Source organism: Eptesicus fuscus, chromosome 22 (genome assembly GCF_027574615.1).
Source record: "Eptesicus fuscus isolate TK198812 chromosome 22, DD_ASM_mEF_20220401, whole genome shotgun sequence".
Lineage (NCBI taxonomy): Eukaryota > Metazoa > Chordata > Mammalia > Chiroptera > Vespertilionidae > Eptesicus > Eptesicus fuscus.
In genome coordinates, this window is record NC_072494.1 from 14,079,898 (window position 1) to 14,095,138 (window position 15,241).

General features: G+C 37.7%; 1 protein-coding gene across 7 annotated transcripts in view; it reads right to left on the reverse strand.

Moving 5' to 3' along the window:
• Nucleotides 1-15,241, reverse strand: part of RPRD2 (regulation of nuclear pre-mRNA domain containing 2) — a 67,701-nt gene that overhangs the window by 23,191 nt on the left and 29,269 nt on the right. For 4 of the 7 annotated variants that reach the window (XM_054712038.1, XM_008155823.3, XM_054712040.1 and 1 more), the window contains exons 3-7: nt 8,281-8,381; nt 7,347-7,424; nt 6,033-6,085; nt 5,109-5,235; nt 2,457-2,632 (exon numbers count right to left, since the gene is read on the reverse strand). In XM_054712038.1, coding sequence (XP_054568013.1) covers nt 2,457-2,632; nt 5,109-5,235; nt 6,033-6,085; nt 7,347-7,424; nt 8,281-8,381 — 535 coding nt within the window. The remainder of the gene's footprint in view (nt 1-2,456; nt 2,633-5,108; nt 5,236-6,032; nt 6,086-7,346; nt 7,425-8,280; nt 8,382-15,241) is intronic. The other 3 variants (XM_008155824.3, XM_054712041.1, XM_008155825.3) reach the window with 1 other exon arrangement.

Here is a 15,241-nt window from a genome sequence, read left to right on the forward strand (position 1 = left end):
TAGAGAGTCCCTACCTTTGGACAGAAAGCCCCTCAATAAATTTTTTCATAACTCATTCTTAAAAAGGAATGGACAAAGAGATATATGAATTTTGAGGAAAGCCAAAATCATAAAAGAGAAAGACTAACACAACTAGGAGGGAAAAAATAAAATAAAATAAAATAAAAGGCTCTACCAGGAAATAAGACAATTCAGGGAAGAGAAAAAAGTTTTAGTATCTTCATGGACACTAGATACTGTATCCATAAAATCAGAAAGGATTGCCATAAAAAAGGGAACACAGAACAAAAAAGAATTCTTAGAAATTTAAAATATGACTGTCAAACATAAAAATATGAAGAGATGAAGCTGGGAGATAAAGTTGAAATCTTCCAGAAAGCAAGGTTGAGATAACATAGGACACATTAAATATTAACCTAGGAGATCCAACATCTGATTAATCAATGTTCCAGAGAGAGAAAATAAAGGAAAAGGAAAGAGAGAAGTTGTCCTGGAGTTGAAGAATACCAATCTTTAGACGGAAAGAGCACACCAAGTAACCCATAATGAATGAAAACCATGTAGATATATCATTGTAAAAATTTCAGAACACCATGGATAATGTCCCTAAAAGCTTACAGACAGAAAAACAAGAGTCATCCCCAAAGGATCTTGACTCTATACAAGAGTCATCCCCAAAGGATCTTGCAAAGACTTCATAGCAACAACACTAAAGACAATGGAGAAATGTCTTCTAAACTATGAGGGAAAATGCTCTTCAACCAAACTATCAAAGCATATGTGAAAACAGAATAAAGACATTTTTAGATATAAAGATTCAGAAATTTCTTTCTTGCAATACCCCCTTTAAAAAAAAAATTTGAGGATGTGCTCCAGCAGGATGAAAAAATACCAAGAAAAAAAGACACAAATCTTCAAAATAGAGGGCTTATCTAAGAATAACAGTAAAGACTAATCTTTAAATGAGATCTAGAGACCTAAAACTGGAGCAGGAGAATGGAAGTTCAGGCAGAAAGGCCTCGGGGGAAATATAGATTCAGAATATCTGAAGTGATTGGCGGGGGGAGCCAAATATTTCTAATATATCCATAGTTAACAAAGACCTTGCAGTGAACAAATGTTTACATAGATATAATGTAAACTTTATTTATTAATTTCCATCCTTTAAAACAAGGAAGACAATTATGATTACAGAATGGAATGTAAATATTATCAACCATACAACAGTAAGTAAAGTATAGTTCACTGAAGCTGGGAAACTGAAGAGGTAGATGAAAACTAATGGGAAAGGATATGATGTTAATATCCTCATTCTACAAAGCAGGGAGTCTAGAGTTAGTGGTCAAAAAATAGTATAGTACAGCTGACCCTTGAACAACAAGGTTTGAACTGCACAGATCCATTTGTAAGAGTCCATTGGCCCTCTGTATCCCCCAGGTTTCCCATCCACAAATTCAACCACCCGTGGATCAAAAACAGTATTTTCAATCTGCAGATGTGTTGTTCTATGTCATTTTATATAAGGTACTCGAGCATCTGCAGATTTTGGAATCTGCAGTGGATCATGGAACTATCCCCAGTGGATTCTGAGAAATGACTGCATGGTAGTTAAGTTTTTGGGGAGTCAAATGTTATACATAGTTTTTCAACTGCACAGGGAATGAGGGAAAACACCTCTAACCCCCATGTATTTAAGAGGCAACTGTACTTACATTTACAAAGGTAATAAAAAGATTTAAAACAGTTATATAATAATATTGGGAGAAAGTGGAAGGCTGGTAAATATAAGCTAAATCCTCATTTGTCATATCAAGTAGTTAAAAGATCTTTCTTAAATAGGATAAACCAAGAAAGAACAATAAGGGCATATAATTTAGAAATATGGAGGCAAATGCCAGAAAAAGTTAAATGAGGTAAAAGGAATGGCTTCTAGGAAGTGGGACTGGTGGGCTCTATAATACTATATGCTTTTACATATTGTGATTAAAACTTTAAAAAAAAGTAAGTACAAAATGGACAGTTTCAGAGGCCATTAGACAAATGTCCAATTATCAACTCCCTTTCAGTGGAGGTGGGGACAAAGAGGGTCCTTAATGCAGTCAATTTACATGAAATTTAGTAACAGAATGTTTCCATTTAGTTTTCTACATATATTTCAGCCTAATTTTATATCCTGTAATAGTAACTTGACATACTCCCTTTGAAATTCTAAGACATAAGGCATAATAACCAAGGTATGCATGAGCTTTAGCATCAAAAAGACCCAGGTCTAATTTAGACTCCACCACTTGGTAGCTATACTAGTATTCCTATACAAGGTTCTAAACCTCTTTAAAAGTAACTTCTTCATCTGTGAACTGGAGATAATGTTTATCCTCACTGAGTTAGGTAACACATGTAAAACAGTCACTGACATATAGTAACCAATCAATACGATAGCTCTAATTACTACTTACATTGGCCACCACTTTTACTTCTTTGTACTGTGCTTCATAGAAAATTCCAGCATTTTCCAGTGCTTCTGTAAGTGAGGGCCCATTTTTCACCTGCTTATCTAATCCATTCACAAATTCCTCCAGCTTGGCGCTTGCCTCCTCAAATTCTTTGGAGAACTTCTTCCCACCGGTCTTATCTAAAATAACAGAGGAAGTATTCATTTCAGGATAAAAAAGAAAAAGTAAACAATTAAATTTTTCAAAGAAAACCCCCCTCCAGATGATCAGTGAACCTATTCTTACTGCCTTAATATGTAATATTCTTAGTCTCATAGTTTCACCTTTAAAAAGTTTCTCCAAATCACAAAACAGATTATTAAAATGATTCATGTGAATCTGCTAGAGTTAAAAGCAATAGTGCATCATGAAGGTACCAATAATTACAGTAAACAAAAGAAAGTCCAACTAAAAGGAAGTTCATTAATTTTCTTTACAAATTTGATGCCATTCTACTACTTTGGAATAGTGGAATGAGGCTTGATTCTGTACACTTAGACCAGGGGTGGAGAACCTTTTTTCTGCCAAGGGCCATATGGATATTGATATCATTCATGGGCCATACACAATTACCAACTTAAAAATCAGCTTGCTATATTTGGTCAAACATTTAATGAACTCACCACTAATGCCTTGGCAATGCCAGATCAAATGATTTCTTGTGCTAAATGTTCCTCACCCCTGACTTAGACCATTAACTTTTAATCCTCTAGAATGTATGATACATGAAAAAACTAAGGTTCAGAAAAGTAAAGATAAAGTGACTGCTCTGTGAATCACACCAAAAATTCTTCTTTTCATATCAGAAGAGTACAAACCCTCAATTATTTTTGCATCAATAGTGACATTATGGACCTTGCTGGTGTGCCCACTGGTTAGAGCATCGACTTGAGCACCAAAGAGTCTCGGGTTTGATTCCCAGTCTTGGACACGTAACTGGGTTGTAGATGATCCCTGGTCCGGCTGGAGCACGTGCAGGAGGCAACCAATCGATGTGTCTCTCTCACATCGATGTTTTTCTCTCTCTCTCTCTGCCTCCCTCTTTCCCTCCTTCCCTCCCTTTCACTCTCTCTAAAAAAGTCAATGGAAAAAATATTCTCAGGTGAGGATTAAACACACACACACACACACACACACACACACAAAAAAAAAAACAAAAAACAAAAAACAATAGTGACATTAGGAACTGTTACTTACACTTCTAAGTATACTTCTTTCCCCATGACTGTAGGAATATGACTTTAGAAACGGGCACAGATTTTGGCTTTGTCTCTCATCAGCTGTGTAACTTAGGCAAGCTACTCATCCCCTTATGAAGTCTTGAATTTCTCATATATAAAATGGAAGTTTTTAATATACTTCTGGGTTGTTGTGAGGATTAAATTCAATAACATGTTAAATTTATGTATTTATTTATTCAATTAGCAATAATCGTGCCTCGGATAAACCCCATTTATGATACTGCCACTGTGCAAAGCTAACATGTTAAAATTTAAAGGATGGTACAATAACAAAATAAAGGCCAAAATGAATATCTAGTAGCCATTTACTCATTACTTCAAAAATATTTATTAAATGCCTATTATGTACCAAGCATCGCTCTAGGCTGGATACAGCAGTGAACAAATAAGGATAATTTCACTCAGTGTGATTCAGTGATTGAACATTGACCTATGAACCAGGAGGTCACAGTTTGATTCCTGGTCAGGGCACATGCCCAGGCTGCAGGCTCCATCCTCAGGCGGGGGCATGCAGAAGGCAGCCCATAGATTATTCTCTCTCATTACTGATGTTTCTATTTCTCTCCCTCTCCCTTTCTCTCTCTGAAGTCAACAACAACAACAAAATATATATATTTAAAGTACAAAGGATAGTTTCTGCCATCATGAGGTTTATATTATGATAAACTATTAATATTATTTATGACCTGGGTGGTTTCTCAGTAGTTAGAGCGTCAGCCCAAGCACCTAAGGGTCACGGGTTCCAAGGACACATACCTGGGTTGTGGGTTTGCTCGCCACCCCCCATGGGGACCATGTGGGAGGCAACCAGTCTATGTGTCTCTCTCTCTCTCTCTCTCTCTCTCCCCTCCCTTCCACTCTCTCTGAAAAGCAATGGAAAAAATATCCTCAGGTGAGGATTAACACACAAAAAAAAAAAAACAAAAACTATTATTTATAATTTACAATGTAAGGAAAAGAGAGCAACTAACTAGATTTTATGAGGCATTACAGTGGCCGTATTAAAGAGCATACCCAAACCAGTTCATCACACGTATGAAATATACCTGCCTATATATAACCTAGTATATCAAGAAAGCACCATAAGTGGGGAAAATGACAGAATTTATTTCTTTGGGTTTTTAAACTTATTTTTCTCCAGCTTTCTTGAGATATAATTGACATATAATACTGTGTGAGTTTAGTGTGCACAGGTGAAGGACAGAAATTTACTTATGAAATGTATATGCATATAATCACCTGGGAAACCAGAGCTGGCACAACTGCTCTCTACAACCAACTAAGGGTTCTCTTTATGGAAGAAGCCAGTCTTACCACTTGAAAATGACAGATCTGGGGAAAAATCTGAGTTATTCTTGTTAAAAGGATGTATTACCTTTTAAGCATTTGAGAGTTTCTGTGCTGCACACATCCACCCGCATAGTTGACAGCTGTTTTTCCTTCAATTCTATCTGATCTTCTGAGCGCTTGTATAGCAACAGTTCTTCAATGAGGGCCTGAGACTGAACACAGAGCAGAGTCAAATTTCATTCACAAGATCACTGACTCATTTATCTTTTCCCTTAAAACCTAGTAAAACCCCATGAGGGAAAAACCCTACACATTTCCTCATAATCAGGGATATCAATATCAATTCTCACGTCAAAATATTCTTTTTTAGTCTTATACTTTAAAAGATCCTTTCCTGCCCTGACTGGGTGGGTCAATTGGTTGGAGCATTGTCCCATACACCAAAAGGGTTGTGGGTTTGATTCCCAGTCAGGGTACATACATAAGTTGCAGGTTCGATCCTGGGCCGGGACATGTATGGGAAGCAACCGATCGATGTTTCTCTTTCTCTCTCTCCCTTCTTCTCTCTCTAAAATCAATCAAAACATATCCTTAGGTGAAGATTTAAAAAAAAAATCATTTTCCTTGGTTATTCAAAGCTAATTTATGGATATAGGGTTAAGCATGAAACAAAGGTCCACTTATATCTTTACATTTTAATTAGATAAACATAGCCTTATTATTCTAACTCTACACAAATTCTAATTTAGTAGAGCTTCAAAGAAAGATGAACCGCATGTTGGGGGATTCAGAACTAAGCCTGTAACAGATTTTCTGTAAGGTTATTTTTTCCATTAGGGAAACAGATAAAACTTCAAGTAATCTGATCCCAATCTGGATTCCCTTAGAACTTAAGATATAATTGATGTACAAACTGAATAAAAATAAATCTTACTGGACTACACAGGAAGCTATAACACAAAAAGGGTGAATAATGCTTTGGCCATGTTCAACATATTCTGTAACTTACTCGAAATTCAGCAACTATCTTAGATTTGAGAGCAGCTTTTGGATTCGTGGATGCTGTTGGAATGAAACAAAACATCATTAAGAATACAGACAGAAACTATTGACTAACATTCAGAAAAATTTTAGCTCTTATAGTTAAGGGTGTACTTTTGAACATATGTCAAACATGCACATTTAAATCCTAATATCTAGAATAGTGGAATATGAAATTTAAACCTCCCAAGCATGGTCAATATAAAAACATGTGACTGACCGACTTACCTCCAATAGGCCCTTTAAGTCATAAAGTCCTAGAATTATTGATTTGGAGATCCTGAGATACATTAAGTACCTTTTTTCCTAGTCTGACTGAGTGTAAGAGGATCTCAATACTTCAAAATAAGAGTGTTAAGGAGCAGGACATCCAATTAATTCTGAGCACCGGCTGAAGAATATTATTTACAAACATCAACTCTATTCCTATGTATTTAGCTTTGGATTTCTTTTTCTGGTGACTCAGTTCATAGCAAAAACAGGCAAAGAAAGTTCTAAGTACATTCCCACTGTGGTGGAACTTTGGCTGAAATGATGACTCCTGTTGTTCCTAAGCATGCAACTTATGCCCAAAAGGAAGATAGAGGACTCCCTTAATCATGATGAATATCAAATGCTTGCTGGAGCAAAACCATCCCAAGTGTCTTGATTCACCTCCCAATTCTCACTGTCTTTTACCTTGTTCCCTCCACACCTTCAGGTCTTTCTCAATATTCCTGTTTGGCCCACAGCAGCCTATCACATGCAGTATTCCACTCCCTTGATCTCATGCTGGGTAAACATGATAAACATAGCAGGAGCTCCTGTTAGAGAATGAGCTTCTGGCCTGATCTGAGGCCCATGTCTAATCTGGTAGAGTGTATCCCCAAATCTGAAGGATTTCATGGCTCCCACAGAAATGCTTCTTAATGCCTAGTCTCCTCTTCAGCTCTGTTGTTTAATGCCAGCTGCCTCTAACTTCATGTATCTTTGAACCTGAGTGTTAGCCTGGGCACTATCAAGTATTTATTTTCTTCTTTCAATCCCCCAACTACTCTTGAATCTTCACTCATTTAAACTCTCTTCCTGCATTTTCTTTGTTTAAAAGTAGTTTTTGTTTTGTTTTGTTTTTAAGAAGTAACTCCATGATGGCTTGTTTAGTGTAAGTCACTGGGAGCCTCCCAGGCCTGGAAAACACAGGCTTGCCCATAGTTTATGCGAGGTATGATGTCAAATGGTCTACATTTTCTTCTGCTCCAAAAAGAGGAGTTAATTTTATATTAGTTGAGATTTTGTTCCTTACTTTGTGATTTCTTCCACTGCTTATTCGGTTGTTTGTTCAGATTTTCTTTCAGCTGCTTCTGAGTTTTGAAAGTGGTACCTGGAAAACATTTCAGTTTTTGCAACCTGGCATTATGGGAAGCTGTTCTGTCTGTCCACTTCAGTGTCAAAGTTGTAGCACGAAAAAAGGCAATCCGAGTCTGTGTGTTGTTTCTTTCTTTCCTTTTCTTTCATTTTTATTTAAAAAATAAATAAAACACCTACCAGATCTCTAAGAAGCTGTCAAATAAACATAATTTCTACTGTCAATGAAATGACTGATTCTGAGAATAGGACAGGAAGATTAAAAATACCAGTTAACACATTCCAATGAAGAATTTAACAGCTTCTTAGAAGTTGCTATTTGTAAAGCAAATTTCTAGTCAATAATAGTCATGATTTAAGATATCACCAGCTTCTATTCCATGACTTAATTACATGCATCTAATATATAGGAACTAAATAACTTTTTAAAAAACAGGCATACCACTTACTGTAAATCTAAACCAAAATAGAGACTAAAGAATGCCAATATATGCTTAATATCAAATACTTAGTGAAAACTGAAATCCGGTCCAAAAATTCTCCAACAGTAAGAGGACAGGGCAGTAATTATTAAGCACAAAAAGTAAACTTTAGTTTAAACACTTGACATAAAGCAAATGGAATAGATGACCATCATCACTTAATATGCTTGACTTTCTTCAGTCAGTAAAAATAAAATCCAACCCTCCCCAAACCTATTCTACTTAAATTTTAATTCGGATTTTTATAAGTATTTAATTTTAAACAAACAAGGTCAGATCCAAAACTTTCTATTTCATTATTAAGCAATAGGACCAGATCTACAAAATATATACAATTTTAACATCTGAACAATGACTCAAATTTCCTTCTAGGAGAGAAAAGACACTTACTCAAAGCTTCTCTTAATGCCATAATCATTTCTTCTGGGTAAACATTTCTGTCCTCCCAGATTTTAAAGATTCTTTCTATAGATTTAGAGACAGATGGATCCCTAAGGAGAAAGAAAAAGTTAGATAAAAATGTTAATGTATCTCAAACTATAGATCTAAAAATAAAGTTTTCAACAAAATTATTTTCCAAATGTCTTTTGATGTTTATTTTAAAACTTTTTTCTACATGTCTAGGACTAAAATCTTAAGCACTCTTACTCAGTTCTATGAGTGACACAGATGAGGCCATGGACAACACACTGAACTTATTGATGGATATGAAGCTGAGAGGGCCACTCAGGGTATGCATTGACACAACTAGCATCCCAAAAGACAGACTGACTCTAAAATCTAATAATAATAATAAAGAATCTGGTCTAAAAAATCAATTGTATGAGTACAGAATAAGACAAGGCTTAGCAATACTTTAAAAAGACTCAGAAAGTAGCCCTGGCCAGTGTGTATCATGGTTAGAGCTTGGCCCGTGGACCAGGGAGAGGGTCGCGGGTTCAATTCCCAGTTAAGGGCACGTATCTGGGTTGCAGGTTCGTCCTCAGCCACGGTTGAGATTCTTGCCAAACAACTGATGTGTCTCTTCCACATCAATCTATCTTTCTTTCTTTCCCACCCTGTCCTCTCTCTCTAAAAATCAATAGGAAAAGTATCAAGTGAAGCTTAAAAAAATAATAAAAATTCAGAAATTAGAGTGGAGATAAATTTTATCTCTAAAACCTTGCTACTCTGTATCTCTTAAAATAATGACCATTTTATAACTTACCTTTTTTATTTATTTATAACAAATATCTTCCCTAGTGTGTCACTTGTCTTTAATTTTATGGCTTATTCTATAACACAGAAGTTTAATTTTGATGTAAGTAAATTCATAAATACTTTTATTTATTAATGTTCTTTGTATCTTAAGAGCTTTTTAACTCCCTTTGTCATAAAATGTGTCATATTTTCTTCTAACATTTTAAAGTTTTAATACCCCAAGGTTTAATAAGTTTGCAATATATAATTACTGGGTTGTTTTCCAAATTTTATTTAATACCCCAAGGCTTAAATAAGTGTGCAATATATATCTGGGCTGTTTCCAAATCTTCATTACCACAAATACTGTTGCTATAAAAATTCTCTTCCATCAATTTGCTGCACATATACAAAAGTTTCTCAGGGCTTTGTAAAAGACTAGGGGTGGAATCCCAAGATCATAGGGTGTACATAACAAACTTTTTATTTTTATTTTTTTAAAGGTATGGGCATTAAAAAATAATTTTTATTAATTTCAGAGAGGAAGGGAGAGGGAGAGAGAGATAGAAACATCAATGAGAGAGAATCATTGATCGGCTGCTTCCTGCATGCCCCATACTGGGGATTGAGCCCGCAACCCAGGCATGTGCCCTTGACCAGAATTGAACCTGGGACCCTTCCGTCCACAGGCCAATTCTCTATCCACTGAGCCAAACCGGCCAAGGCTATAACAAACTTTTTAAAAAGAGGTTGTTTTATACCATCCAATCCTCAAACCAACAGTATATGAGAGTTCCCATTGTGCCACAATCTTGCTAATTTTGGTATTGGTGAACTTTAAAATGTATATGTGCCAGATATTAATTTATTGCCTCTCTGCTCTAAGCCACCCTTCTTGGTGCTACTGGAGCCAGAATGAACCCTTGGCTCTTTGTTAGACTCTGCCAATAGAGGGCCCTAGAGTGACACTGAGAGGCTGGAATTGGCTGTAGGGATTCTTTTGGTGTTCTACTCTGTTCTTAAGTGGCTCAGCAAGCACACAGGCATCTTGGTGGGGGGTTGCTCTTGCATTGCAGTTCAGTGATGAGTGCTCTCCACCCTGTTTCTTAGCCAATAGAGTGCCAAGTAGCATGTGCAGGTAGCAATTCCCTCTCTCCTCAGGTTTGAGTCTCAGCTGGGGCTCCTCATTTACTTTTCCCTCAGGTCCAGAAGTAGTCCCACCGTACCTTAGAGTTCTTTCATTCTTTTCTAGTAGTTAGTAACTACCTTTTACCTACTTAACAATTCTTGTTTAATACTCACCCGAGGATGTTTTTATTGTGTGTTTTTTAAAATTTATCTTTATTGTTGAAAGTATTACAGATGTCCCCTTTTTCCTGGGTTGTGGGCTCAATCCCCAGAAGGGGGCATGCAGGAGGCAGCCAATCAATGATTCTCTCTCATCATTTATGTTTCTATCTCTCCCTCTCCCTTTCTCTCTGAGATCAATAAAAAATATATATTTTAAAGTAATTAATAGGTATTTAAACAATTTCTGTTTTAATTTCTAGTATAATAAGTGCCAGGTTAACTCTTTTATTTTTTTTGGCCTTTTTCTTCCTATTTTGTAATTCTTTTTTTTTTTTTAAATATATATTTTATTGACTTTTTACAGAGAGGAAGGGAAAGAGATAGAGAGTTAGAAACATCGATGAGAGAGAAACATCGATCAGCTGCCTCCTGCACACCCCCTACTGGGGATGTGCCCACAACCAAGGTACATGCCCTTGACCGGAATTGAACCTGGGACCTTTCAGTCCGCAGGCTGACGCTCTATCCACTGAGCCAAACCGGTTTCGGCCTATTTTGTAATTCTTTATGATCCCATTGTTGATTGCACTGCAATATTTTCTCCCACTCTGTGCCTTGTTTTTCACCCCCTGATCCCCAAGACAACCTTTTAAATCCATTTTTATTTTCTTTTTCACATACAGAACTTCTCCACACACCACATTTTATTTTTCAGCTATCAAGTCACTGCATGTTGGTCAGGTGCCATTTTATCCCTAAAACTTTGCTGGCATAAAAATATGACAGTTAACCCATGTTCAATCTATAAAATGTTTACATACCACAGCACATTAAGCTTATGTGGCAATTAAACCACATAAAAATAGGACAAGACCTCCATTCTACATCAGAATCAGGTGTTCACAGGCCCCATTAGGTGACTGTACAATAGCTCCAAAAGGCAGCAGAGGCAACCGTCAGTAACTTCAGAGGACATTGAACATTTTGATCAGGAAGCACATCATGATGTTACCCCAATGTCATGTACCACCCCACCCTTTTTCTACGGTGGTCTCATGCTTCTAGCATGCCAGTTCTGGCTAATACAAAATGAAGACAACACAACATTTACTCTGTGGCGGTAGTCTAACTCCTACTATGTATATATTGTGATTTTGAATATAACTTGTCCTAAAAACCTGTCACAATCATCATGGTTTTTCAGATTAGGTGTCCAATAATCCTGCATTTGACTATTATTTCTTTTGGCGTACAACTAGCACCAAAGCCAAGCTGGACATGCAAATTTTCCCATAATATGGAGAATACTTTGTCTATAATTAAATTGGGAGGATAAGCTGATAAGAGTTGTTTTCACTCTTAGGAAGCATTCTATCCTTAGTTCTCCTTGAGGTGTCCCCTGGAGAGTCAAAGTCAGGATCATCCACACCACTGCATGCGTGAAGTACGATAACAGGAAACTGACATGCAACATAAACTGGGCCCTTCAAAAAGTACTCCATCAGGACAGACTGTGAGATTCTTCTGTTCTAAATCTTTAGAAATTTCATCAAGTTTTCTTTATTATTTATTTATTTATTTTTAATTTATTTTTTTTAATCCTCACCGAGGGTATTTTTTCCATTGTTTTTTTTGTTTGTTTGTTTTTGTTTTTAAGAGAGAGTGGAAGAGAGAGGGAAAGACAAAGAGAAATATCAATGTGAGAGAAGCACATCAATTGGTTGCCTCCTGCACAAGCCCTGACCAGGGCCCAGGCAGGAGAGGAGCCTGCAACCAAGGTATGTGCCCTTGACCAGAATCGAACCCAGGACCCTTTGGTCCACAGGCCGACACGCTATCCACTGAGCCAAACCGGATAGGGCCATAATGTTTTCAATGTACCATTTATAGGACTCTGGATCCAACATACTGAGTGAATATTCCAACATAGACACTAGTTTTAGAAAAACCCTAAGTCCTGGACTAGAAATCTGGTCACACTATTTTGCAACCTCATCGTTCTGAGTCTGAAGCATTGTGAATGTGAAAAGTTCAGCTAGAAACCCAAAAAAGACTCAGTAGAAGAAGAGAAAGATCAAATCCCAGCTCTTGGCAGTGCGCCCCAGCAATACTCTAGTGGTCAGATTGTCAATGAAGAGCTTCTACTCAGCCGGGCTCATCATCATAGCAGCAGCTAACATTTATTAAGTGTTTATTATATGCCAGTCACTGTTCTAAGCTCTTTATATGTACTACTAGAGGCCCAGTGCACAAAATTCATGTACAGGGGTGTGTGTCCCTCAGCCCAGCTGCACCCTCTCCAATCTGGGACCCCTTGAGGGATGTCCGACTGCCCGTTTAGGCCCGATCCTACCAGGCCCTAAACGGGCAGTCGGACATCCCTCTCACAATCCAGGACTGCTGGCTCCCAACTGCTCACCTGCCTGCCTTCCTGATTGCCCCTAACCACTTCTGCCTGCCAGCCTGATCACCCCTAACCACTTCCCTGCCAGCCTGATTGATGCCTAACTGCTCCCCTGTCAGCCTGATTGCCCCTAACTGCCCTTCCCTGCAGGCCCGGTCGCCCCAACTTCCCTCCTCTGCCAGCCTGGTCACCCCTAACTGCCCTCCCCTGCAGGCTTGATCGCCCCCAACTGCCCTCCTCCCTTGCAGGCCTGGTCCCTCCCAAATGCCCTCCCCTGCTGGCCATCTTGTGTCCACATGGGGGCAGCCATATTGTGTTGGAATGACAGTCAATTTGCATATTACTCTTTTATTAGATGGGCTAGAGGCCTGGTGCATGGGTGGGGCCGGCTGGTTTGCCCTGAAGGGTGTCCTGGATCAGGGTAGGGGTTCCCTTGGGGTGTGGGGCGGCCTGAGCGAGGAGCCTGTGGTGGTTTGCAGGCTGGCCACGCTCCCTGGCGACCCAAGCGCAGGCCCTGGTATCTGGGATTTACTTATCTTCTATAATTGAAACTTTGTAGCCTTGAGCGGAGGCCAGGGCAGGCCAGGCTGGGAGGGAAGCTTGGCTTCCTCCATTGCTGGGGAAACCCAAGCCTCCTGCTTGCGCTGTGGCTGCAGCCATCTTGGTTGGGTTAATTTGCATACTTGCTCCTGATTGGCTGGTGGGCGTAGCTTGTAGGAGTAGCAGAGGTATGGTCAATTTGCATGTTTCTCTTTTATTAATGTAGATTAACTCAGTTCCCTCATTCTGTGGGGTAGGTACTATTTATTACTGGCTCCATTAGACAGATAAGAAAACTGAGGCTAATTTAAATTGCCTAAAGTTATAGAGCTGGAGGGTGGTAAAACCAGTATTCAAACCCATGTACCTTGGTTCCAGAGCCTATGGTCTTAAACCATTATATCTCTGGACATCAATGTGTATGTAGCCTAAAGTGAATGAAAAGTATATCAGAAAATAAGAAACTAGTTAGAAGGATGATATACAAATATATTAAATAGAGATAATGGGAAATTAAAAGGCAGAGAGAAAAGAAGGAAGAAACAACAGAAGAATCAGTCCCTAGTAAGTGACTAAGAAATAGAGAGATAAGAATCTAAAATTACTAAGGGACCATTATAAGATTTAAAAAGAAAAACACCCACCTATAAATTAAGTTTAGAAAGACTAGAGTAAAAATAATAGAGGACTAAGAGTCAGAAAAACCTCAGTTTCAGTCTCGGCTCTTTCACTAAATTGTCATGTTACTTTGGGCAATTTCTTAACTGTTCTGGGTTTCAGTATTTTCATTTTGTAAAAAGGAAAAACAAAATCTAATCTGTTTACCTGCAAAGTTGGTTACTGTGAGTTTCAAATAACATTGTATAATAATTTCAATTTATAATATACTTTCAATGCTCTGGTTTCTCTTCAGACCGCATAAATCTTTCGCCTTTTATAATATACTTTCACACAAATTACAGGAGTAGGGCTTTATACAAATATAAGGTATATTACTGTTTTAGGCATTTTGTGCTGAATATCATTAGGTAGCAATGAAGCAGTAATTCCCAGAAAGTAATCGAATACATAGTAAAAAAATCTAGGGATACAGATATAGTAGTTATTAGTACATGAGTAACAGTTAAATCCATGAGTAGATAAGTCTCCGAGAGAAAGTGTGTAAAGACAGCAGAAAGGCAAGTCTGACAGTTTAGTAAGAAGGTGAGAAAACTGCCAAAATTCAAACTCCAAAAGGTTTCAAGACTTTCTTCACTAACCAACAACTAACCATGGAGTCATCAGAAACTCTTAAGTTGGGTTTATTTCAGAGTACCAAGGTCATCATTTCCCCAAAACCTGTCATGGTATCTTTTCCTAATAAAGGTCATACTTACATCTTTATACCATCAAAGTAAAAACAAACAAATAAAACACATTAAGCTCTGATAATAATAATCAGCATAAATGCACTTTTCAGTTTGATTAAAGAGAATTTAAAAGCAAAAATGACTGCCTTTTCTGAAAACCTGGGATAGAAACAGGCATTAGGAAAGTTCTGATATAATACAAGCAAACCTTCAGTTATAGGGATTCTTCTACAACCTATATAACATGTGTATAAAACTTATTGGTGAAAAAATAAAGTAAACTTATTGAAGTGGAAGAAAAACCCCTAGTTTTCCAAGTGGTAACTCAATTCTGACATTCATAAAGACAAATTTTTCCCTGTGCTTCAAATTGATATTTCAACTATTCTGTTCTCACAACGATGTATGCATGCAGATGAATTGGCATTTTTGCACCTTAGCTAGGATCTCTAGGACACAAATAAATATCATCAGGTTACCTTCATTTATGCCGCCGCCCCCCCCCTCTCTCTCTCACACACACACACACACACACACACACACACTTTTAGAAAGAGAGGAAGGGAGAGTGAGAGAGAGAAACATCAAT